The sequence below is a fragment of the Emys orbicularis genome, chromosome 24 (genome assembly GCF_028017835.1).
Source record: "Emys orbicularis isolate rEmyOrb1 chromosome 24, rEmyOrb1.hap1, whole genome shotgun sequence".
Lineage (NCBI taxonomy): Eukaryota > Metazoa > Chordata > Testudines > Emydidae > Emys > Emys orbicularis.
Window position 1 is genome coordinate 14,472,951 of NC_088706.1, and position 24,743 is coordinate 14,497,693.

General features: G+C 49.8%; 2 protein-coding genes across 2 annotated transcripts in view; one reads left to right on the forward strand and one right to left on the reverse strand.

Moving 5' to 3' along the window:
* On the forward strand, positions 1 to 18,041 carry BORCS8 (BLOC-1 related complex subunit 8). The gene is made up of 6 exons (XM_065422235.1): positions 1 to 113; positions 3,454 to 3,566; positions 11,206 to 11,270; positions 12,390 to 12,497; positions 13,548 to 13,635; positions 17,895 to 18,041. Exons 1-5 carry the CDS (start codon positions 77 to 79, stop codon positions 13,588 to 13,590), a joined length of 366 nt encoding a protein of 121 aa, XP_065278307.1. The 5' UTR covers positions 1 to 76; the 3' UTR covers positions 13,591 to 13,635; positions 17,895 to 18,041.
* Positions 16,416 to 24,743, reverse strand: part of TMEM221 (transmembrane protein 221) — a 12,051-nt gene continuing 3,723 nt past the window's right edge. The window contains exons 2-3 of the mRNA XM_065422234.1: positions 19,139 to 19,224; positions 16,416 to 16,936 (exon numbers count right to left, since the gene is read on the reverse strand). Of these exons, the coding sequence (XP_065278306.1) occupies positions 16,416 to 16,936; positions 19,139 to 19,224 (607 nt within the window). The remainder of the gene's footprint in view (positions 16,937 to 19,138; positions 19,225 to 24,743) is intronic.

Below are 24,743 nucleotides of genomic sequence, written 5' to 3' on the forward strand. Positions count from 1 at the left end.
AGCCGGAAGTTGCCCCTGGGTTGGGATTCCGGTCCGGCTTCGGCATCCGCTACACCCCCCTCACCCCCCGCCCGCGATGGAGGAGACCGAGATGCAGCTCAAGGTGAAAAAAGGTAAATGGCGGCGCCGGGGCTTCCGGCGGGGGCGGACCATCCCCGGGGGCCGCGATGGGCGGGGCATGGTGGGGGGTCAGAGGGCCCCTGGAAATGCCCGGGGGGCGGGGTCAGAGGGCCTCAGGACAGTGCCCAGGGATGCGGGAGGGGATTATAAGGCCCTTGTGTGGCCTCCCATAGGTGGGGTGGGGGCATGTACAGAGCCTCAGGGCAGCCCCCTAGGTGGGTATAGGGCCCTAGCTTGCCCTCCTGTGTGGTCATAGGGCGTTCTCCGTATTGGGGCAGGGCAGTTATGGAGCCCCAGGTCAGCTCTGTGGGTCGTGCAATTGTATGTGGCCTCCCCTGGGTGGGTGGTGGGGGCCTGACAGTTATAGTCTAAGGAGTCCCCTGACCACTGCTAGTTTGTGTCTCTTCTTCAGATCAATCCTGATTTTTTTTTTTTTTACTCTTCCTAAGTTGAGCTTCCTGCAGCAAGGAGTTCCACAGACTGCTCCTGTGGTTCATTTAAAGAGCATTTTTTAAAAAGATACATTTTAAAATGTTTGAGTTTTTATTTCAGTGGACTGCCTTGCCCTCTCGCAGTGTATTAAATCCATCGCTGTCTGACTTGCTGCAGGTCTGTGGTTAGCAAGCAGAGCCTTCACATGTGAATTAAAACGAGAGGAAGGATTTGGTTAAAAGAATCTCATTGGGATTTTTTGCTACTGGTTTAACTTCACCAGTGAAGATATGACTTTATGTTGTTGCAGCCCAGTTTGAAGCAGGCACCTGGAAACTGGGATAAGATGTGTTAGTGCAAGTTTTGTTGCACTGGTGTAAACCCATGTCTATGCTAGGGGTTTGCACTGGTGACTAAAACCCCAGTGTTGACAAGGCCTAAAAAAAAAAAACACTTCTGGGCTTTGGTGTTTTGTGGGTATTTGGAAATATACAAAGGCAGCTGATATGAAGCGGCAGGATGTGCAAGAAAAGCTCTAGGCCAGAGATTGAGTGTCTGAAAAAGCATCTTTCCACAGAGATCCCCAGAGGTGTGAGTCAGGAAGTAAAAGGGATTTCATAGGAAATCCCAGACAGGATCAGACCCAGCATCCATCTAGTTCAGTATCCTGTCTGTGACAGTGGCCAGTATCTGATGCTTCAGAGAAAGATGTAAGAACTTCCCAGTAGCAGATGCAAGCCTGCCTTACATCTCATCTTGATCTCTAATCATTAGAGATTGGCTTAAATCCGAGGCATGAGGTTTAATATCTCTTCCAACATTTTTATTGGTATTAACTGTTATAACCCTGGATATCCTTGCTGTCCAGATAACTGTCCAATCCCCTTTTGAATCTCACATTCCAGTGCCCTACCATCCAAGGGTCTGTTCATCTGTGCTTAATAACAGTCACATAGTTGCTACTTCCTCTTTCTCTCCCCTCTTTGCCACAGCACATTGTGTGAGTCCCAACACAAAATGGCCTCACATCTGCAAGTCAGATGAGTAGTGGGTGTCCGTATCATTTTTGGAACATGTAGTTGGCACATGGCTACCACTTGTTTTGCAAAGCTCAGCATTTATCTACATCTATATTCAAGCCGTTTGGAAAGTTGGCTAACAGCAAACACTGCAATAACTGAACACTCATAAATAAAACAAAAGCTGAGAGCTGGGGAAGTAAAACTATTTGCCTTAAAAGGAACTTGTTTAAAAAAAAAATGTATTCAGTTCCAAAAGATCAGCCAGCTCACGCTATGCATGGGCTCAGGACTAGCTGAGCCATAAACCAGTGTATTTAAATATGGCAAAAAATACCCACTACTTACTTTTTGCTGTGATTAAAAAAAAAAAAAAAAATCTACATCCACTATTGAAAGGTTACTTCTGAAAACCTCTCTGATCTTTGTGTTTCAGATAGCTATGAGTGATAAGGGGCTGTAGGTGTATATGGGGCATTGCAAACCCACAAAGAGGAGGGACTCTCTTCCCCCCAAAAGCTTGCAATCTAATTCACAAGATATGGAGCTTATGAGCCAGAAGGCAGGGCTAACGTCTCCCCTTTGTGTATGGGGACAGGCATGCTGTCTGTGCTCAATAAATAAAACATTTTAAATCATAAGAAAGATGTTGTCAATGATTTGTATTGTGGTCATGTTTAGTGCCAAGACCAGGGCCCCATTGTGCCAGATGCTGTACAGACACATAGTGAGAGAGTGCTCCAGAAAGAGGCAGATTCAGGGTGAGAAGGGAAGGGAAGGGGGCGGGGGGCCCCAGAGAGGGGAAGTGACTTGCCCAGGGTCCCACAGTGGGTCAGTGGCAGAGCTGGGAATAGACTTCAGGTCTCCTGAGCCCTGGTCCTGCCTCTCTAAAGAACATTGTGGGGATATCCATGGGGGAAGGTTTCCTAAAGGAATTGTGCTATTAGGAGGAAGAGGGAGGAGTCGGTTTGCGGGTGGTGAGAAAGAGAGTGCAATGCTAGGAATGGAAGGAGAGGAAGATTGGGAGAAGGATGGGGGAGATCACAGAGGTGGTGGGACAGTGTGATGCACAGCCTTCAGGATTGAGAGGTTGAAGGTGATGCAGCACGTTCAAGAAACAGCATTTAGTGGCTTTAGAAGCTGGTCATGGAGACATCAGCAGGGGTAGAAGGAAATTTGTTTACCTCCTGCCTCAAAGCAGTTTACTGGGTTTTAAAACCACTGTGCTGTAGCCCTCTAGGGTTTTTTTCTGGCAAGGCACTCTATGGCCCAGAGCCATGTCCATATGATGGGTTTGTCACACCGACTGCATGCTACTGTGTGTTCATGGCATACTCTGTTAGGATCCCCATGGGGGCTGTTGAGATGTAAGGAGCATGATGCATGGAACTGGGTGAGCAGCTGGAAAGGGAACCTCAAACCCAAGGTCAGTCTAGATTTCTGTGTTGTCAGTACCCCCTCTCTGCCATTACTTCCCGGCCTTTCATGCACTCCGCACTGGAACAAGAGTTAACTTTCCCCTTCAAGATTAATTTTAGGCTCTGCTAATCTGCTGGCTTGGCTAAGATGCCCAGAATCTGTTCAAAGATGTTACTGATCCCAGAAAAGCCAGTGGTCTTACAGGACTGCAGATGACCTCCCTGAATGATCTTTGGCTAGCAAACCCAGAAGGGCCCGCAGATTCCAGAGCCCCAGAGGGTACGGTAAACCCTGCTGCTGTGCTGTGAGTCTGGGGGGAAAGATTCTGAACAGAAATCAGTGCTTAGCTTGATTTTGCTTTAATGTACCTGCTGATAGGCTAGACGTATCAAAGGGGTTTGGAGCTTTGCCTTCTCCCCGTTTATTCCCATTTTAAATAATGCCGCTGTTTTGCTTATTTTAGTTACAGACAAATTCACAGAGAGCATGTACATCCTGGCCAACGAGCCATCTGTGGCACTGTACCGACTGCAGGAGCATGTCAGGCGCTCCCTTCCGGAGCTAGCCCAGCACAAGGTGAGAGCCAGTCTGGGTCAGGGGTCCAGGGCTGGCAGGAACAGGGTGCAAGCTGCCTTTCTCCCCATGACACTAGCACCCCTGGCCATTTTTTCCTGACTCTCTGAGGCGGGAGAGAACAGGATAATCAAGTCCAGGTGGGAGTACAGTTTAATGGTTAGAGGAAAGGGGTTGGGAGCCAGAGCTCCTGGGTTCTGTCGGGTCTGCTACTGAATTGTTCTGTGACTTGGGAGAGTTGCTTTGCTGCTCTGTGCCTCAGTTTCTCCATCTGTAAAATTGAGATGGTACGACTGGCCTTCCAGGGCTGCTATGAAACTTATCTAATTAATGTTTGTAAAGCACCTTGAGAACTTCAGATGAAAGGATCCTCAGAAGGGCAAAGTAGTGTAACATAATAAGCTGCTTCAGATAGTTACTGGCAGTAGTAGACCCAAAGTGACCAGAACCCCTTGGAAGATCCCAATTTTCGTTGACCGTAAAGCTCCAAGTTGCTGCTGGGTTCACTTTGGACTAAAGCAGAATGAAAAGGACTTTGCCGCTGGCCAGGGCCCTCTAGTGGCTGCACTTTGCACTGCTGGGGGAGCCTAGAGTACTGTGCTGAGTTTCGATTCCTTGCTCCCTGGGCCAGGGAAGGCTGGGGGGTGTCTAGAGTGACGTGTTCCCCCCCACATCAGCTTGAATCTAGGAGGCGTGAAATGCCTTTCCAAGTTCAGGCCCTGAGACAGCAGCAGAAGGACCCAGGAATCTGACTGCCATCCCTTGGCTCTAACCACTGGGTGACAGCGCCTCCATTCCATACGTGGAGACAAAGGAAAATGAGCTACCTGCCTTGTTTGGGGAGAGGGGAGATGTTAAATCTCATTTCCCCTGGCTGTGCTGCAAGGTGTTTTTATTTCCTGCATAAAATATGGGGAGAGAAACAAGTAAAAAGAGCCCACCAGCGGCAAAGGACACTAATGAATCGCAGCCCACAGCTGCGCTTCCCCTTTCCTCCGAAGCACGGAGTGCTGACACTTTAACGCTAGCCCTGGTGGGCCTTCTCCCTTTCCTGCCAGTCATGATTCATTAGGAGTGAAGCCTCATGAATAGATTACTGCTCCGTGTCTATGCTAATGCACTGTCAGTCCTCATTTCTCACCTTTGCTTTACAGCCTTAGTTTCCAAATTAACCCGGATTGTGGCACTTTATTATTCACTTATTTATTAACTATTTATGTACGTTTCTGTGTGAGAGCGGAGGTATATAGAGATGTATACGTATGTGTAGTGCAACATTAATCTGGTCACATCACCAGGACGTGGGGGACAGGTTTGTAATACAATTCCCGAGCTGTCACTCACCTTGATTTAATCAGAATAGGCCCAATTTCAGGGAGTGTGTCCTGATCAAAAGAGAACTGAGAAGATTGGATGACAAGCCATGCAAAGGGAAGAGCTTGGGTGCCAGCATTGAACAGTTTGTGCCAAGGAAGGTAGGGGGGACATGGAAACCCTACTGGAAAAGACAGCAGGGTGAATGCATGAGACACACAGCATGTTGTTAGGCAGTGTGGGGAGGGGGGTTGTTGAGGGGGAGCCTTCTCAATCTTTTATTTACTGACTTTCTCAGCTAGGCAGGGTCGTCTTCATGAGTACTCTCAAACCTCAGTGACGTCTCTGGAGGTTGCTTGGGTTCACATTGGTAGCTACTTGCCATCCCTCCTAGTTTTAGCCAAGATAGCTGTCTTTTTTCACTTTCCTACCACGAAAAGAAGACTGTCATCTAGTCAGATTTCAGGGACCCAGAGGGTCTTGTCCCTATTTCTGCCCATGCTAGTGTCACAGCTATAAGCATTCACATGCAAGCATTGAGGCCTTGATCCCTCTCCTGCGTTGGCCACCAGTCCTGCCTCAGGAGTGACTTTTGCCTGAAAAGGGAGGAAAATAATTTACCTAGTACCTCTGCGAAGGCAGCAGATGAATGTCCGATTGCTCTGCTTTGTCCTCTGCTGGCCAGTATAGAATCAGCATGGTCAAAGGGAGCCTTCATTGGCTAGCTGTGGAGTGTGATGATGGTTCGGGGCTATGGAACATGAGACGAGTTTAAAAAGGCTGGGCCTGTTCTGCTTAGAAAAGAGATGACTGAGGGGGGAGATGATAGAGGTCTATAAAATCAGGAGTGGTGCGGAGAAAGTGAATAGGCAGTAGGTTTAAAACAAAAGGAAGCACTTCTTCACACAACACACAGCCTGTGGAACTCATTGCCGGGGATGTTGTGAAGGCCAAAAGTATGAGTGGGTTCAGAAAAGAACTAGATAAGTTCAAGGAGGATAGGTCCGTCAATGGCTATTAGCCAAGATGGTTACTGACTCAACCCATGCTCTGGGTGTCCCTAAACCTCCAGCTGCCAGAAGCTGGGACTGGATGATGGGATGGATCATTCGATAATCGCCCTGTTCTGTTCATTCCCTCTGAAGCATCTGAAACCGGCCACTGTCAGAAGACTGGATACTGGGCTAGATGGACCATTGATCTGACCCAGTCTGGCCGTCCTTACATGTCTCATAGGGTATGTCTACCCTGCAATCGGAGGTGTGCTTGCAGCGAGCTTCAGTCTAGCTAGCTTGCGTACCAATAACAGTGAAGCCACAGCATCACAGGTTAGCCAGGGAGGATGTCTCCAGGCTCCCTGGTGGGCTTGTACTCAGGACGCTAGCCCGTGCTGCTGCAGCTTCATTGCTATTGGTACCCAGACTGGCTAGATTAAAGCTAGCCTTGCTATGCCTTGGTGTGTTGCAGTCACACCTCCCTTTGCAGTGTAGACATACCCATAAAGGATAGTAGTGAGGATCCTTAGAGTATCTGGGGTGAGCTGTGGGGCTTGAGAGAATCCACTTCAGTTCCACCCTCCCCCAGATACCTCCTAAATCTTCTGTAGTCTTCATTCTGTATTGCAGATGAGTGTCAATAGCTCCAGAATCCTGTACACGGGATTCCTTCCCAGATGAGGCAGGAGTCTCTAGGAATCGTGTGATGTCTGCATGCGCTCAGTTATTTCCACTTCTCTGCGTTGTTTGCGTCTTGATGTCACTTGGATAATATCGTTCCCCCACTAACGGGGCCTGATTCTGATTTTGCTCGCACCAGGATCATACCACTGACTTCAGGGGGCAGAAGGGGACCTATTGTCTTGGTTTCGTGCTTCTTCAGGTGTTTAAAATAGTTCCTGGGTTTCTGCCTGGTTGTTAATGGTGGAGTGAGGAGGAGAAAGATGGAAAGCGAATTATTCATGGCAGCTGGGACTGTGCTGGCTGCAGAGGACAGGGAGTGTCTCTCCCTGCATCTTCAGCATTGCTTACCCCCCCTCTGAGAACTAAGAAGGAACGGTTTATGATAAACAACACAACAGTGTGTTCGGTAACGCACAGTCCTATTTGCTGGGGTGTAGTTCTGTGTAAACCCCCCCTCTTACCGAGCTCACTAAAGGACGCTGTGTCCTGAGCGTTCTCTAATGCTACTCAGAACTACAAATCCGTGGTCAGGTTGTTTCTTCTGTTCTTGAGCTTGTTCTTGTTGTATTATTCAGTTTCCTGTGGTGCCGTTTCAAACGGGAAAGGGGCTTGGCTATTATCGTTGTGAACGCTTTCAATTAGGGCCGGGTGGATTCTTTCTCTGTCTCTGCTAGGGCCTGTTGACTTTGTGGCAGGACAGACGAATTTGCACTTGCTGAGGGCGTCAGGCAGGCTGTGCTCCAGGGAAGAGCTGTCTGGTTTTACCTCGCTCCAAACCACCTTGGCTTATTGACTTGGGGTTAATTCTTCCAAACTGTTTTTTAAAATCCATTGTTGAAAGGGTCCATTTCAAGTTAATTTAGGCCCAAAATTTAGGATCTATGAAAGGAAAAGGGGGTTGGGGAGAGTATATATGAATATTATTGTTTGCACAGTAGCATCCGGAGGCCCTGACCAAGGTCGGGACTTGTTGTGTTAAGTACTGTATATACACATAGTATGAGACCGCCCCCATCCTGCAGATCTTAAATAATGCCTAGCTATTATGTAGCACTTTTTATCAGTAGACCATAATGCCCTTTACAACGGAGTAAGCATCATTATCCTCATTTATAGAGAGATGAGGCAAAAATGAGGGGAAACTGAGGCACAGAGCAGGGAGGTGACTTGACCAAGGTCATACAGCAGGTCATTGGCAGAGCTGGGAATAGAACCCAGGTGTTCTGAGTCCCAGTCCAGTAGTCTATCTGCTGCACTGTGCTCTCTCTCAAGAAATATATTGATTGATTTGTGTCGTTACTTATATGAAAAGTCTTTTCTTTCGGCATTGCCCTGTGGTATTAGAAACCTACACACAAAAACCAGACAGTGAAATTCGCTAGAGACAAAAGTGAAACTGACCAGGCTGATTTTACTTTCCAAATTGACATGAAAAAAGTAAATGCAAAAGAAATGGTAGAAAGGAAATTAGACCTTAAAAACTATTTGTCTTCATCTAGCGAAGCATGTTCTCAGCGACCAGCATATAGAAACTCGGTAAACCATGGTTTGTGTCTTGAGCATGTCTTCTGGGTGACTTCGAGTGAGATCTCTGCTACAGCAGTGGTTTGTGTTTGTGAAGGATCCTCTCCTGTACAGAGAACTGACTGAAAAGTCCTGCTTCCTTCTCAGTTCCACACCATGTAGCAAAATACAGGTGAGTCTCATCTTACGCGCATTTAACATGCGCAAATTCAGCTTTGCGTGGTCGGCAAAAACAAAACAAAAAAGAGAAAAATAACAATTTAAATACTGTACCTGTAGTGCGGGCGATTCTGCCCGCCATTACACTCAATGTAATTTTGACTATATGCGATTTTCGCTTTACTTGCTGACAGCGGAACGTAACCCCAGCGTAAGATGAGACTCGCCTGTATCCTGTTACAGAGAGCAGGCTTTGAGCAGCATAAGTGACATTGACTATGGTCCAAATCCTTACTCCACGCTTCTGAAGTTCCCAACTCTCTCTAGGTTGTCTGTGCGTCTCCCATGAAGTAGACTGAGGAATTAGCTCCCAAAGGAAGCAGTAGAAGCCCCATCACTTGAATCTTTTAGAACTGATGGACAAAATGCTAGGAAATCTACTGTAAGGGAAAATTCTGCACAGGTTTGGAGGTGGGTTAGATGGGACTTAATAGGCCTCGTCTGGTTCCAGGTCATATGGTTCTCTGGAGATACGGCCTTAGAGATTCCCAGAGAGTTTAAATAGGAATAAACTGTTGGGGGTGATTTGGGAGGAAAGGTTGGTGCAGGGAGAAGGTCACCTCTGTGACTTTCATTGATTTGATTAAAAATAATCTTAAACCTTCATCCATCTCAAGCTCTCCAGGCAGACTTAACACCTCACTGATAAGATACAGCGAGATGCAGGACCCAGGGTGCCTCGCGGTGTCTGAGCTGCATTGCTAAGCTCTGCTCTTGCGCTGCACAAAGCCGCCTTTTTGGATTTCCCCTGATCTTTCAGGGGTGTAGAACTCCTCGTTAATTTACTGCTGAGCGACCACAATTCATCATTAGTGCTATTGCATATCATTAGCTGGCTTTAGCTATTAAACCCCATGCGAGGAGATGCCCTGGGAATTCTGAGAGAGGATGTCGTGAAAAGATTAAAAAGACAGGCACACAGCGGAAAGGCTTTTTCCTAATTAAGAACATGAAAGCTCCAGGAAGTGGCGAGAATGCTGGGAACAGGCGTCGTGGCCTGGCCTCAGATACAAGGCAACGTTGGAAATCTACTAGTGCTAGGGAACACTGGGGCCAAAGCAAAGCCGCCCTCTGGAGGGTTGTAGCTTTGTAATTTCCTCCATCCGTCCCCCAGCCTCTACCTCAGCCACTGTTTCAGCCCAGCCCAGCTCTGTCACCTTTTACTCTTACTCTGTTGGCTAGAGCAGAGCTAAGCAGAGCAGTGTGGAGCCGGGTTAGTACTTGAACTGAAAATCTTCAAGGAGCAACTACGTGCTGCAGAAACAGTGTTGGGGATTTTTTTCCTGGGGTACTCTTCCCTTCGAGTCAGTAGTGAGCCTGTGTACCAGAGTGGTGCTAAGCAGCACGGTGCTGCCGGTTTGGGGTGAGAGCCATTGTGATCACTAATGATCATTAACGATCCCCTGGCACTTTTTGCAGAGACAAGAGTTTGTTGGGTAACATTTTCAACGGTGTCTAAATGACTTAGGCACTTCTGTAAATTTTACATATTAAGCCTACAAGTTCTGGCCAAATTTAAGCATGGATCATTTCCATCTTTCCTCTCTCACTAAATTCATCTGCCTTTTCATTGTGATTTGCTTTTTTTACTTTCTGTTCTTAGCTGTTCCATAGTGTTGCTGTGTGCTGTTATGTTCCACACCAGAGTTGCTGCTTATCAGATGTGCATGAAGTGATCCTATGCATAGTTTGTGTAGCACTTACTTAGCCCTTGAGAGGAAAGGCACTATAGGAACGTGCATTATTATTATTATTAATAGTATTAGTCATTACTTATGCTCTGGCTCCGAATGCACTGGGATTTCTTAGCAGACTGGAGGATGGAAAAGTCTGTTTGCAAGCAGGCTGTAAACATGTTCACCAGAACAGTTCCTATGAGATTCCTGAATTGTGAAAGAAGCTGATTGTCTAGGGGCCCTGGATTGGAGCTCTGATGGTAGCTGCACCAGCTGGAATGGACGTACCACCTGTGTGGAATGCTTTGGAACTTCCAAATGATCAGTAGCATTCGCTTTTAGCAGCTCATTGGTATGATCCTGCCTCACCTTGGCTCTCAACTGTGTCATGGATGCATTCACGGCCAAGAGAAATGTTGCCAGATTGTGCAAAGTATTTAGCTCCAGGCAGCAGCTCCTTTTTAAAACAAAACCAGTGCACTCTTAGTCTGAGTATAGCTCTCTGAAAAAGCCCCAGAGGTGACGCTAGCCTTTAAAATGGGAGAGGGACTCATAATGTGATGCCCAGCAAAAAGCAGCAGAGGCCAAAGGTTGTAGTGATGTGGGATTCATGTTCTTAATGTGCACAGCATTTACTGTAACCTCAGCTTTGAATTCGGCCTGCCTGCTGTCAGTTCCCAGCTATAAACAATGAGAACTCGAGGCTGTGTGAGACAGGGGGACATGGGAGCCTACAAGGAAGGCGACATCTGGCTGTCGGATGTTGCAGGGGATGGCAGTGAATTAAATGCTAAACAGAATTTAAGACCTATGTGTGGTATGTATCAATGGCTGAGCAGTGCGTTTCCAGTTGAGCCTCACTAATAATATGTTCTTACCAGCTCTGTAGCACTTTACAAGGAAGGAAAACAGCATTTTACATATAGGGAAACTGAGGCCTAGAGAGGTCACATGACTTGCCCAAGATCACTCAGCATGTCAGTAACACAGCTGGGAGCAGAACTGCCACCCTGCTACTCTAACCACTGAACTGCACTGTCTCCCTGCTAGACCACAGGTGGCCATTTCTTCAGGTGTTCCATATGCTTATGTAGCATGTCAGTGAATGGGCTGCATTTGGTGCTAGTTGTGTGTGTGATGTGGGTGGTATATCTGTCTAGTACATAGGGGGCGCCTTCACTTTTCCTGACAAGAAGTTTCATTCTGTGTTCCCCGTGATCTGCCTTTCAGGCTGACATGCAGAGCTGGGAGGAGCAGAGTCAAGGAGCCATCTATACTGTGGAGTACGCCTGCAGGTACAGCAGGGTGCTGGGAGAGCTTTGAAGTTTGCACTTCTCTGGGGCAGCTGCCCTCCCTTTTTAAAACCTGTGGTAAATCAAAGGAGCTGGCAAGGAGGCTCAGTTTGTTCTCCCCTCCCCTCCCCTTCCCTCCCCTCCCATGCTGGTGATTTCACAGTACAGGTGTGTTTTCACCCCCATTGAAAGCACCGTTCAGCTCACTGTCGTGCCCAAGGTATTCCCTGCTCCTGATGGTTAGTGACGAGAAGCTGTGTTGGTTATTTTGGGGGTCAGTTGCTTGGAGCGATGATTAAGCCTTTGAGGGGAGGGGAAGTATTTTAAGAACTAAACCTAGCTCCTATTTTCAAACCCGGTAGGTCAAAGCCAGGCACCTGCACACATGGCTCCTTCAACAAAGGGGGCCTGTCTTCCAGAGAGAGTGAGCACCCTCAACTCTTCCTGGCGTTAATGGGAGCTGTGGGTGCTCAGCACCTCTCCAAATCCAGCCACTAGTATTTAGGAGCCTAATTATGGATTCACTCTAGGCACCTCGACTTGGACATTTTGGCCTCTGATTTAAAATCCTGTCAACCCCAAACGCTTCCATTTATGGGTGTTGCTTGGCTGCTCTCACACACAAGATTCTGTAGGAGCTTCCTGCCCCCCAAGGCCCAGTTCATCCTTCCCAGGTGCCCAGGGGAGCCATTCGCCCCACTGCAGAGTAAGTGTCACGCAGCAGAAATCAGAATGGTGGCAGTTTGCACTTGCTTGGCACTGGTGTAGGTTCAGGGCAGTGATGAACTGAGCCCACAAGTGGCACTAACTGGCCCCATCTCAGCAGAGAGTCAGGCCTGAGGCACGTTGACAGCAGGCATGGCTCTCTGAAATGTTACTGTCAGGTCTAGTTCTTTTCATTGAGTCTGATGCACCCTTTCTTCCCCGGCCGTTGAGGGCAATACAGACCTGCCAGTCTCTCCCATGAAATCCACCCCTTAGCTAGCGTTTGAAGATGCAAAATGCCAAATGTAGCTGTAAATCCTCAGTAGCCATCCCCTCGCCGGCGTGCATGTATATTCTAAACCAGTGAAGCTCTCGGAGGTATTAACTGCGTCCCCTGTTCCACCTGGTCTGTTTCAGCGCCATAAAGAACATGATGGACAGCAGCGTGTATTTTGAGAGCATCGACAGGCTGCTCAAGCATGCCATCGCTGTGAAGGATCAGCTGAATTCCGCTCAGGGCCGCAGGTAGCTCGGGAGTCTGACACCCTGAATTCTGATAACTGCCCTACCGCTTTATAGGAATGATTGTTCTGTGACTGCTGAAGGCTTCACTGGCTGTAACTCTGCAAACTACAGACAAGCCAAGCAGTTACACGCATAATGTGACTCTGTGCTATTATTTAAAAGAATAAGCTCCTTGCCTTGCAGTGAAACTCTGGTTCACTTTACTTTGGGAAGAAAAGCCTCTTGTTTACAATGTTTCCTGCAAAATAACTTATTTCCCTACGTTTAAAGAAAGGGGGGGGGCTTTTTTTGGCTAATATGTAGCATTTTTGTGCAGTGTTAAACATATTTGTAGCATGGCGAGGGCCATAATAATAAATGAATGTTTTAGTGCTGAGGAAAGGCATGTCTGACGAAGCAGGACTGTTCGCTAGGTCATTCGCGGGGCTCTGTGCGTGGATGGGATTTTACACTGGTCAGTGTAGCTGGAGGATGCATTTTGCTGCTTGCAGCACAAGGAAAGCTACTCCAGCATCTGCCAATAGATGGGGTGAGTCTAGTATATTCAGTCCATCGCCCCAAGAGCCTTAATGGCATGAGTGTCAGGGGCATTGTGGGAACGAAACTCACCGATGCTGCTCCATAGACCTAAGAGCCTTGAATTTCCTGTTGCGAGCACATGGCTAAAGCAGGCAGAATGCCTGGTTCTGTGCCAAGTGACTTGCTGTACTCGATGGTTGTGGCTATGAGCTCTCCTATTTTGCCATGTTGCCAACTTGCCTGGGGCTATACCTAATTTACACACAGTGGAACAAATTCCAACAGCTCTTGGAAGTGAGGCCACAGAGACTGTTGGTCTTGACATCCCAGGAGACAGGTATAGGGGCCATGTAGCCTCCATTGGCTACCCCCTTGTATTAAAGATGGATACGTCCAATGGCCACACTTGCCCCTATGCTGCACATGGAGGGCTCCAGGCTTAGAGGCTGTAGGTGAGGAAGCCCTGGTGCTTCACACTCCCATGGATACTGTTGTCCTTATCTCCTGGTGGATGTGATTGTTTTCTTACAGCGCCGCTGCCCTGCAAGCCCCGAATCCGCCAGCCAGTTCCTGATTTCAGACCAGACTGGCCTTCCTCTGCCTTTTTCATCCAGCCCAGGTCAGTGATCTCTTTGACCAGATGGAAGGGCGAGAAATCTTCCACCCTTAAACTTTCTGGTCAGTCTGTGTGAGGTTGCTTAGAAGACTATTCCCCTTCAAACTGAAAGACACTGCAGCAAAGGGCAATGATATTGACTAGATATATGGGAAGTGGTGGTGAATTTTGGAATGCACACGTCCCAGATCCTCAAAGGTAGTTAGGCGCCCCAAAGACCTTCTTTAGACACCATAAAGAAGTGAGATGGGAAAAAGCCCTGCACACAGCTTGGCAGTTGGAAAGGGGTGTCGCTTCACTTTTGTTTTTTCATTGGAGCCGACAACTTCATGTTTCTTTCCAGTGGAAAGGATTTTAACAAGTGGGTGGTTTTCCCAGGGCTGGGAAGAAAGGGGCTTAAGGGGGTTTGAGATCAGAAGAAAGGTTGTTAGCCTGGCATTTCCCGGTAGTGGTGAATAACCCCGAACAATCACACCCCACTTTAAAGAGAGAAACTCTGTATTTTAGCCATTGCTGTGTGCTCAGGAACACAGCCGTGTTTTAATAGTGTGACGCACAAGGTTTGTTAATCCAGAAATGTGGTCTCTATCTCCACTCGCTCCCTGCAATGCCGCACCCATCGCTGTCCTAAAGCTAGCACACGAGTAACACGGCCAGGAGTCAGAATAAATCAATCACACTGCTGCTTTGGGGAGCCTGGAATGATCCTTGCAGATGGCAGGGCAGGAAACATGGCTTTAAAAAAACCCTGATTTTACTTATTGCCATTCATTGTGCTGGGACTCCTGGTATAAAACACTTGGAAATCAATGCCTTGCTTGGTGACAGGTTTCAGAGTGGTAGCTGTGTTAGTTTGTATCAGCAAAAACAATGAGGAGTCCTTGTGGCACCTTAGAGCCTGAATAAAGACTGGGAGTGGTTGGGTCATTACAAAACCTAAACCTAATTTCTCCAATACTAATTTCCCTCTGCTGTTACTCACACCTTCTTGTCAACTGTCTGAAATGGGCCACTCTCCATTACCACTTCAAAAGTGATTTTTCCTCCCTTGGTATCCTGCTGTCAATTGAATTGTCTCGTTAGACTGACCTCACGCTTGGTAAGGCAACTCCCATCTTTTCATGTATTTATACCTGCTCCTGTATCTTCCACTCCATGCATCTGATGAAGTGGGTTCTAGCCACCGAAAGCTTATGCTCAGATATATGTGTTAGTCTCTAAGGTGCCACAAGGACTCCTCATTGGTTTTGGAAATCAATGGAGTTATAACAGTGAAAGTCACACAACGGTGAATCAGACTGCGTTTAAAGAACTGGGTGTGTCTCACGGTAACCAGCACCATCTGTTGTATTTTTATTTCCTATTGTACATTTCTCTCTCTCGTACTAACCGCGCAGTTGCACCAAACAGGGCTCTTGTTTCCCCTGCTCCAGCCCCATCAATCCTAGCCTTGTCTGTATAACCACCAATCTCTTGGCAGCCCCCACTGCATTGTCCCCAGGATTAGCCTTTTCAGTGGGGAAACCAGCAGTAGGGCCAGGTGAACAAAGATCTTGTTTCCTTCACATGTCCTTTGTAGGCAATTAGAGAACAAGGAAAAGTGACTACAAAGGCTGGTGTTTACATGCAGGGCCGTGTTTCTGGCAGGCAGTCAGGCACAGCAGTTCGTGCTGAGCAAAGGTTTTGCCACAGGAAGTGATCTTGTTGACTGAGCTGTGTCTGTGCCCAGTCCTGGAGATAAGGAACGTTGGGCAAGGCCAGGTCAGTGAGCAGCAGGCCCCTCTCTCTCACTCCCACCTTCCAACCTCCTCTCTCTCAATCTAACTCTCCAGCTGCGTCTTCTTCTACCCCTTCCCAGCAGTGGCTAGCTTTTCCTCTCCGAGTGGAATAGCAATCTCTGCTTCACCGTAACATACAGCAGCTGTGTTGAGAAGCGAGTCTGCCATGTGCACTGTCTAAACTGCCGTAGCGCTAGCTAAGGAATAACAGGAGCAGGCTGGTGAAGGACCAACAAGGACAAAAAGCCTGGAGTGCAGAGGGGAACTGGGCTGCAGGAGAAGGCAGCACACAGGATGGCCACTCTCCTATGGCTGATACTGGCTGTTGTTTTTTTGCCCTCCCTTCTGACACGCAACACGCAACTAATGGCATTCCGCCGTGCTGAGCCGGTTCCTGTCTGCCCCTCCCAGCTCAGGCCGACCCGGCAGGGAAGGGGTGATGGGCACTTTGAAGTGCAGCTCTAATCAGACAAGTGACTCTACCACTCACCCCCACTCCCTTTCCTGCCGTTTGGTGCCTCTCCGTCCTGCAGAGCTGTCATGGGCCCTGTTCTGTCTCCTGCATCACCCGAGTTGCCAGGGTAGGATCTTTACTCACAGGAGGGCGATGCAAGAGGCAGAATGCAGCAGGCTGTCGTTTTTACAGAGCCACCTTTCCAGCTCTAATTGCCCGCTACAATCATTAGGCTGGTTAATGGCCGCCCCAGCCCAGCTGGGAAGGAGCTCGGATATAATCCTCCAGGCTTCAGGAGGAGTAAGATATAATTTTAAAACTCTGCACCCCCCTCAAGCCCCTCCAACTCAGTGCAGTCCAGACAGGAGGGATCCCAAGTCCCTTTTATTTGGGTGGGACAGTAGATTTCCCCTCGCCCGATGTCTGATCGAGCTCCTGGGCAGGTATCTCAGCTGTTCAGGTGGGGACGGAGCGGAGACTGGCCCATGTTAAGGGCTAAAGGGAGATGCAGATCTTGGCAGCGGTGGGATGAGACTTCCCCACTCCAGCCTTCACACCAAAGTTGAATCCTTCCCAGAGACTCCTGGCTTCCGTGACAAAATATTCCTCATCTCCTGGGTGACGCTGTTCCAGGGCTTGCCCTGTACCTGCAGCAGGCCTGGCTCTGCTGACAGTGTCCTGTGTGTCCGGGGCAGGTTGCAGCAGTCCTTCTCAGCCAGTGGCCTATGGCTTCCTGGCAAGGTGAAGCTGCCTCTGCCTGGTGAGGCAAGGTGGGGCTTCTGCTCTATGTATGGTGGGTAGGAGAACTCTCGGTGGATCTCTGGCCGCGGGCGGGCTGCAGCCACGTTCTTGCTGTTGTTGAGGTTGCTAGCCGGGGTGTCGCTGCGCCGGGCGGAGTCGTTCTCGTAGAGGGTACGGCAGAGCTCGGACTGGCTGCGCCGTGAGGCTTGGGAGGCCCTGACGAAGGCGTGCATCACTGTGATCAGCAGGACGATGATCCCGGTGGACAGGATGCAGGCACTGGTTATGCCGGTCTCGATTTCAAACAGCAGCAGCATGTAGATGGAGAGAGCTGGAGGGGAAGGAGAGCAAGGCAGAGATAAGAAGGCCAGTCGCCTGACACATGAGGGAAATGAGTCCCGGGCCAAGCCCACCTCTTGCGGCTGAGCAAGGGCCGAGCTGTTAGGGAGGGACGTCCAGTTTGGATTGAACGCCCCATCTCAATTTGAGTGACAGCAGCTTCCTTGGCTCTGCGACTGCCTCACGAGCCTGATTCCGGACTTCACTTACCCACAGGGCCCACTTCTGGGTGGGGAGGGGGATTTTCAAAGGCGCCCAAGTTTCCAGTCCTCAAAGGTATTTAGGTGCCTATCTCCCTTTTGGATCTGGGCCCAAGTGAGTTAGGAACATGAGTCCTGTTTACCTGGGTGCTTTGGAAAACCCCACTCATTGAGGCATGCACAGTACCCGTTCCTGAGGCTTAACCGGTGACTAATCCCTGTGTGCTCTGCTCTCCTGTTCTCGGTGTTTGCTTTTCCTCTGTGCTGCTCTTCCGCTCATTCTTTACCAGCAGCTGGCGCCTGGCCGTGCCCACACTGCCTGCTAAATCATTGGATTTAATTTTTTATTTTGAAATCTTAAAAAAACCCACAAGTGTCTGAATGCCCCACTCCTGAAAGGGCTCCATTAACAGAGCCGCAGCCTGGCCCCTGGAACCTGGCATCCGGCTCATCAGAGATCCAGACGGGGACAGGAGGGGACTTTCCCTGGGTCTGGGTTATCCCACCCCCACAGCACTCTTCCACCTTCCCTTGAAGCAGCTGGCAGCGGCCACAGTTGGAGACGGGAACCTAGGTTAGCTGGACCTTGGGCTGATCCAGCCTGGCAATTCCTTTGCTCCTAGAGGCAGCGCCAGGGGGGTTCTCCGCAGTGCTGGCGCCTGGGGGAAGTCCTGGCTGAGCCACATTGAGCCTCCAAGGTGCTCATCAGTGGCGACACTTGCTAGTGAGCTCTGTGCTATTTTCTTGCAGCATTGGATGGCCTGGGTGTCAAGAGAGGACGCTGCCCACACGCCTTGTCTCTGGGGACGTGCAGGGATGAGAGCCGCCGACTCCTTTTAAAAGCTTCTGAAGCCAAAGCCACAAGTGACTAGCCACGCGTGGTGTATAAAGGCCCAGTGGAGGGCTGTGATCTCCGTGGGCAGATGTCGTGGCCCTAGCTAACTCATTGAGTAGTCGCCCTGTTTGTGTCAAGCCAGGGGCTGGGTTGTGGGACTTGCCCGTCACAGCTGATCTTCCCTGCCACCCCTCTGAGAGACTCCAAGGAGAACGGAGGTGTGCTCTCCCCACCAATCTCCGGGAGAAAGCCAGCGCAACGGAGGGGCATCTTGGGGGTATTGGGGGGGGGCGGGGGGGGGGGGCGCTTTGTTTCTTGTGCCTTTGAATCCCTCCCTTCCAGGGCTTGTGCTGCAGCTTCTCCCGCATAAAACAAGTGGCAGAACCATTAGAGTATCTCAAAAACCAGGTTACAATAAAGTCTTTTAAAACTACTTGCTATTGTCCCTCTCGCCCCCGAACCCCCAAACCCCACAGCCGCCTTCTGCTCCTTTCTCAGTGTTATGGCCTCGTCAAAGGGAGAAACTGAGGCAGAGAGAAGCGAAGTGTCTTGGCCAAGATGGCACAGTAGGTCTGGCGATGGCCCCTGTTAGTGCAGGATCTGAGCGCCTCACAACCTCCCATGAGCCAGAACAGGCCTCTTATCCCTGGTCTACAGATAGGAACTGGGGCCCAGAGAGGTGAAAATCCAGATCCTCAAAGGTAGTTAGGTGCCTGATCCCCCTTGAGTTCACTGATCTGGCCTAAGTGACTAGCCCAAGGTCACGCCGGGAGCCTCCGGCACAGGGGAGAATTGAAGCCAGCTGGCCCTAGTCCCCACACCGCACTGCTGCACCGTCCTTCCTCGGGCACAGCCCTGGCTGGCGTCATGCTCAGGGTGGTTGGCTGAAGGGCTCTCCAGAAGTTACGCTGCAGCCAGGCTGCAAACAGGATTCCGGTCCCACCCCTGCAGGAACAAACCTGGACTCAGGAACCTGGTGCCACCGGCTGGGAAACAAGCGATCATTGCAGCCTGACCTATAAATAGATGTTCAGCAACCTACAAAGCCCCAGGGGGAGGCAGGGGCCTGAGCATCCTAGATGAAATGCATGGGGCCGAGCCCTCCCTCCCTCCCGGCGGAATGAGATCCCAGCGTTGGCAGAGAAATGAAAATCCTTGCCTGCTAAATAGACAGAAACACCGCAGCAGAACAAGCCAATGGCAACATGCCGAATCATCCGGCTGTCCAACAGGAACCAGTCGGCTCTGCAAAACAGAAGAGAGAGAAACACTTCAGTGGTAAAACAGAGCAATATCTAGTGATGCCCACTGCCTTGATCCCAGTGCAGTATCATTTTAATCTGATCAGAGGCCTTTCCTGCACCTGCAAGGGGATTGACTCTGTCACCTAGTGACCCTAAGAGCTTCTATTCTCTGAGTCTCCATAAAGCAGCGCAGAGCTGCTATGCCAAGGCCCCTGTATTCAAATCGATCGAAGAGGCTGGGGTTTGGCTCTAGTTTGATGGCCCAGGCTAGGGGTTTCTACACGCAGTAAAGCTCCTCAGTCCAAAATCGGGACTTGGGGTGAAAAGTGCATTCGCTGCAAGTTCTAGAGCGTCTCAGAGATGCCGTGATGCGTTTTAAGCTCTAAACTTGCCTCCTAGGGAGCCAAATTCTCCCCTCCGCAGTGTGCATGGGGCGGTCTACTCTGGTCTCTGCAGGCACGTGCAGGGGGAGCGAAGTACCTAATCCCAGATCTCCTAAAAGGAGAGGATTGCCTGGGCCGTTGTTCTACTGTGGTGGGGCAAGGTTGTCTTCATTTCAGTCTCTTTCCTTCCTGTTCCCCCACCCACTGTTTTGTTGGCTGAGAAATGAAAACCAAAGACAGGCAATACACAGTTGACAAAGGAGCCTGCGCTCCGTTAGCTCTGCTTGAGGTTCAGCCAGCCAGCAGAGGGAGCCCAAATTCACCACCCCCTTTCCAAACACTGATGATGCAGCTACATAAAAGAAGCAAACAAAGCAAGAGCCGTTTTTGCTCAGCTCTGTATTTCTGCAAGGAGGGAGATAAACCTAAAGAGGCTGCAAGCTGGAAAAGAGGGCAAAAGCTGGTGGGAGAGAGAAATATTTCAACGCTTCTTAAAGACTATTGCAAGAAACGAAGAGCAAAGAGAAAAGATGATGCGTGTTCGTCCATAAGTCTATCGCCCTTTAAAAGAGCATGAATGGGTGAAGTGCTGCTGCAGTGAACTAAGCAAAGCCAGGTTGCATTTTCATCCTCGGGGCTGAATTGCTTTGCTTAGCTCAGACCCTAGCTGTGTTCATTTAGATGCACATTTTGGAAGGGGTTGGCCTTCTTTTTGAACAGTGCATAAAACATCAAAGGTCAGCTCCTATCTAGGCATGTATTCCATGCTCCTCCCGGTAGTATCTGAGCCCTTCCACTTGATAGATTCAGCTTGTTCCAGTTGTGACACCGGATGGTTTCTGCGGGCGCACAGACTCCCTTGAGACTTGCCAGCAGCCCTGCCACTAGATGCGAGTGAGCAGGCATTCAATAGCTGTTCTTGTCCACCCTGCGAAAGCTGCTTGAGATTTTTTGTTCCCTTCATTACAGCTGAGGTGACCTACAGAACCTCAGCGCTCCACTTGTGGGACTTCATGGGCCATTATCACCGAAGGAAGCCGGCACACCAGCCTCTTGTTAATTGTGAGAGCGGAACATAGTCATGAAAGGAGGGGACACAATGGGAAAAGGACACAAAGTGCTGTAGGATGAAGTGTGGTTAAAGGTTGTGATTGAAAGATGCTGCAGCACAACTGTCTCTGTAGGAGACAAGGAAAGGATTGTGTAGCTCATCCAGGAGAGACAGGCGGCGGATTGTGATGTTGGAATGATTGACACAGGGGAGGGGTTGGCAGCCCCTGGGGAGCGGCAGCGGATTGTGATGTTGGAATGATTGACACAGGGAGGGGTTGGCAGCCCCTGGGGAGCGGCACTCTGTATCTGTTCTGAGCAGTACACACACACACACACAGACACACACACACACACACACACCTCTCTTCTTGGCAATGCGTGCGGTGGCCTGGACACTGAGGAACTGCCCCAGGAGTTGAAGGGCAGTTCAGTCTCCTAGGTCCAGGCAGTCCCTGGCCTCAAAAACTGGTGGCAAAGGGGCCATTTAGTGCTGATGGTGGCAGTTCTTTTTGTAATGTGGGTATCTGTGCATTGGGAATTGACTTGAGACCTAACAACTTGTGACATGCAAGAGCCTTCAGCCAGGAAGAAGTTTGGGTTTTTTTTTGTTTTGAAGTGAGCGAGTGTCTTTCCTAACCTTCTCCCTCCATCACTTCTCCCTAGGGAGAGCTTTAGCAAGGACTTGGGAGGGTCAGTGAGATCAGGTGCTGGGAAAACACTACCCAGGAGAGTTTGATCTCTGGTACTCAGCCCTGCTGGTTCAGAAGGGTTGGTCAGCCTATGGTGTGTGTGGGGGAATCCTCTGTACACCCCCCTCCCCCAGTCTGAGAAAGCAGAAGAGTAACAGTTCTGCTTGCATCTGGAGTAACTGCATAAGGAACAAGCGAGAGGGAAGGGACTTTAACTCAGCTCTCTAGCCACCAGCTGATGAAAGCAGTGGTAAGTCCACCTGAGGACCAGCCACCTGATAGGCAACACCAACGATGTTCTGGCCAGCGTGACCAAAATTGCACTATACTTTTCTGCGGAATCTGGCTACCTAGGGTTTGTCAATGGGGGAAAGCCTCCAAACGCTGTCCCGGGAATGGTCCCTGTAGGGAACGGCCCTTCCCCTGGCTGGGAGGTTACAAGGTGGATGAGATGGAGGCCACAGGATCTTTTCAATGCTGAACTCCTGGGATGTCTGGCCTGCCTAGTGCTGGGAGTTTGCAGTCCGGAGCTGTTAATAGAACTTGGAAGGGCTCCTGCTCCTCGTTCATTGTCGGGGAAGAGAAGCCACTTTGTTTTATTAATTACATGATTTGGGGGATTAGCAGGGGGGAGGAACAGCCTTTGTTTAGAGCAGGCTGGGGCTATTGAGTGCGGAGCAGTAATGCAGCGTGACAGGCCCAACGTGGGAAAGCCTCCTGCTACGTGAGCAGATCTCCTAATGAAACCAGAGCCCCGGCTCCTCTCGGGGCATAGGGCTGTCCCCCAGAGATGGGGATGGGCAGGATGAAAACACAAGCTCCAACATGGGGAGACAATAGCTAATCGCATGTCAATGGGGGCGGAGGGGCTGTGAGAATTAACCCTTCACGGGCTGGCATTTTTAGACCATAACAGCACTTTCCATTCTAGGATCTCAAAGTAATTTGCAAACAAACATTATTTGAGTGTCACAACCCTGCCCCCCCCATAGGGGTATCACCTCCACATTACAGATGGGGAGACTGAGGCACAGAGAAGTGACGTGACTTGCTCAGGATCACCCAGCAAGAGTGGCAGAGAGAACAGGACCCAGGAGTCCTGATTCCACGCTGCCTCCCATCAGTCCTCCAGTCCACTCAGCTCTCAAGGGACGCCCATGCCCTCAGCAGCAGAAGGGTGAAGCAATAACAGCCTCTCACCTTGCTTAAGAACTGTGGGGTTGGGGGGGAAGCTAATTTAGGACACACTATTTAAGCCAAATTGGTTGGGGGGGGGGGCTGTCCTGGAGTCTGGCAAAGTGTCAGCAAGGTGCATGGCCCAAGCACTGGGATTGGATTGGAGGATGGATCTAAATCCCAGGTCACCACTGGTGCATTGGCTCCAGCTGTCTCATAGGTGGGAAGCCCTTTGCTGAATGGCATCGTCATAGGCACCCCCCCGCCCCCCCAACGCTGTTCTTTTGCCCTCATGGGCTCAGAATAAATTACTGACAATGAAAAGAACCTGGGACATTCTCAACTTTTATAGAGGGAAATCCAGAACCTTTCTGTAATCTGGTGTTAGAAGCAGGCTGGGTCCAGCTAGATGGGTCACAGAAACATCCTCTGAATTTCCTTGGCCCTCTTTAATCACATCAGTTAATTAAGTCTCTCACCCCACTTGTGAGACAGAGAGTTACTGTCCCTGTTCCACAAACAGGGGAAACCAAGGCACAAAGAGGTGAAGTAGCTTGCTCCAGGGTCACAGGGTGATTCAGTGGCAGGGCTGAAAATAGAACCCAGGAGTCCTGATTCCCAGTTTGCTGAGCTCAGATGGGTCGCTGCAGCTTGGGTCTGTTTCATTTCCCCTCACAGCGAGACCACGGTCTGAGAATTATTCTGCCCCTTGGGGACGTGGGATCAGGTGAGTGCCCTGATTCCATTGTCTGAGGCCTTGCCTTTAGATGCTTAACCCTGTGCAAGATGCACCTGCAGTTAGCTAGGGCTCCCCTCCCCTCACAGCCCTTCCTGAGCGGTTGCACTCGGTCTCCCCTACACAGGAACAAGGCAGAGAGCTATGGCTGGCAAGCTCAGAGCTTAACAAGGAACAGAAACTGGAGCAATTGGGACTGGAGCTGGTGAGGGGTAGGAGAACCCCCCCTGTCACCCCAGCAGGGTTCAAACGACAACTCCTCCTGGCAGAGTGGGGCAACAGGCAGCCTGTGTCACCAGAATGGCCTGTGACTGCAGCAAACCAACCAAATGGGGCGGTGAGGTACCAGCTCTGCTCAGACCCAAAGGCTCTTGTCTACTGTGCCCAAGCCATGAGCAGCCGTGTTCAGCCCTGCTTCCTTCTCCCACCAGCACACTAGATACAAATTCATCCTGTCAGCCGGTGCTGGGTTCCGATGACCCTGCAACCGTCTCTCTCACTTTGGTTTTAATGGGAGCTGTTTGCACTAGGCTGTTCCTTTTTACTGGTAGCCCTACAGTAAAGGCGTGCTTCTTCTAGAGCATCCAGGGGTCTTCACAAACATGGATTAACTGAACCTTGCCACGTGCGTGGGAGGAAGCTGATAGGGTTCTTTACCTCTCTGAGATGAGGCCCAGAAAGGGGACGTGACGTGCCCAGGATCACACAGTCATTCAGTGGCAGAGCTGGGAGTGGAACCCAGGAGTCCTGAGTCTCCATCTCCTCTACCCACTAGTGACATTCCATCCCTGTAAGCAAGGATCAAATTGCTTCAGGAACATTTTGGTGTGATTAATAGATTTTAAAGCCAGAAGGGACTGCTAAGATCATCGTGTCTGGCCTCCTGACAGCACAGGCCAGAGAATTTCACTCATCACACTTTTTTTTTTTTTGCATCAGGCCCATAACTTCTGGTTGAGCTAGAGCATCTCTTCTAGAAAGGCAGCCAGTCCCCAAGTCACGGAGACTCCACCACATCTGGAGGTGTAGGGAAGCTGTTTCAATGGGTCAGTGAAGGTAGGATAAGAAATAATGGGCTTCATCTGCAGCAAGGGAGATTTGGGTTAGATAATAGGACAAACTTTCTAGCTATGAGGGTAGTTAAGCTCTGAAACAGGCTTCCAAGGGAGATGGAATCCCTGTCATTGGAGATTTTTTAGAACAGGTTGGACAAACACTTGTCACGGATGGTCTCCGGTTACTTGGTCCTGCCTCAGTGCAGGGGGCTGGACGTGATGATCCAGCCCGACATTTGTATGTTTCTAAGATTAACCACACTGTACAAATTGGGCACCTTATTCCTAGTCTGAAGTTATCTAGCTTCAGCTTCTAGCCATTGGATCTTGTCCTGCCTTTGCTAGAGTCAAGACCCTTCTGCTATCAGAAATCTTCCCATTATAGATTCTGATCAAGTCACCTCAACCTCCTCTTTGGTAAACTGGAC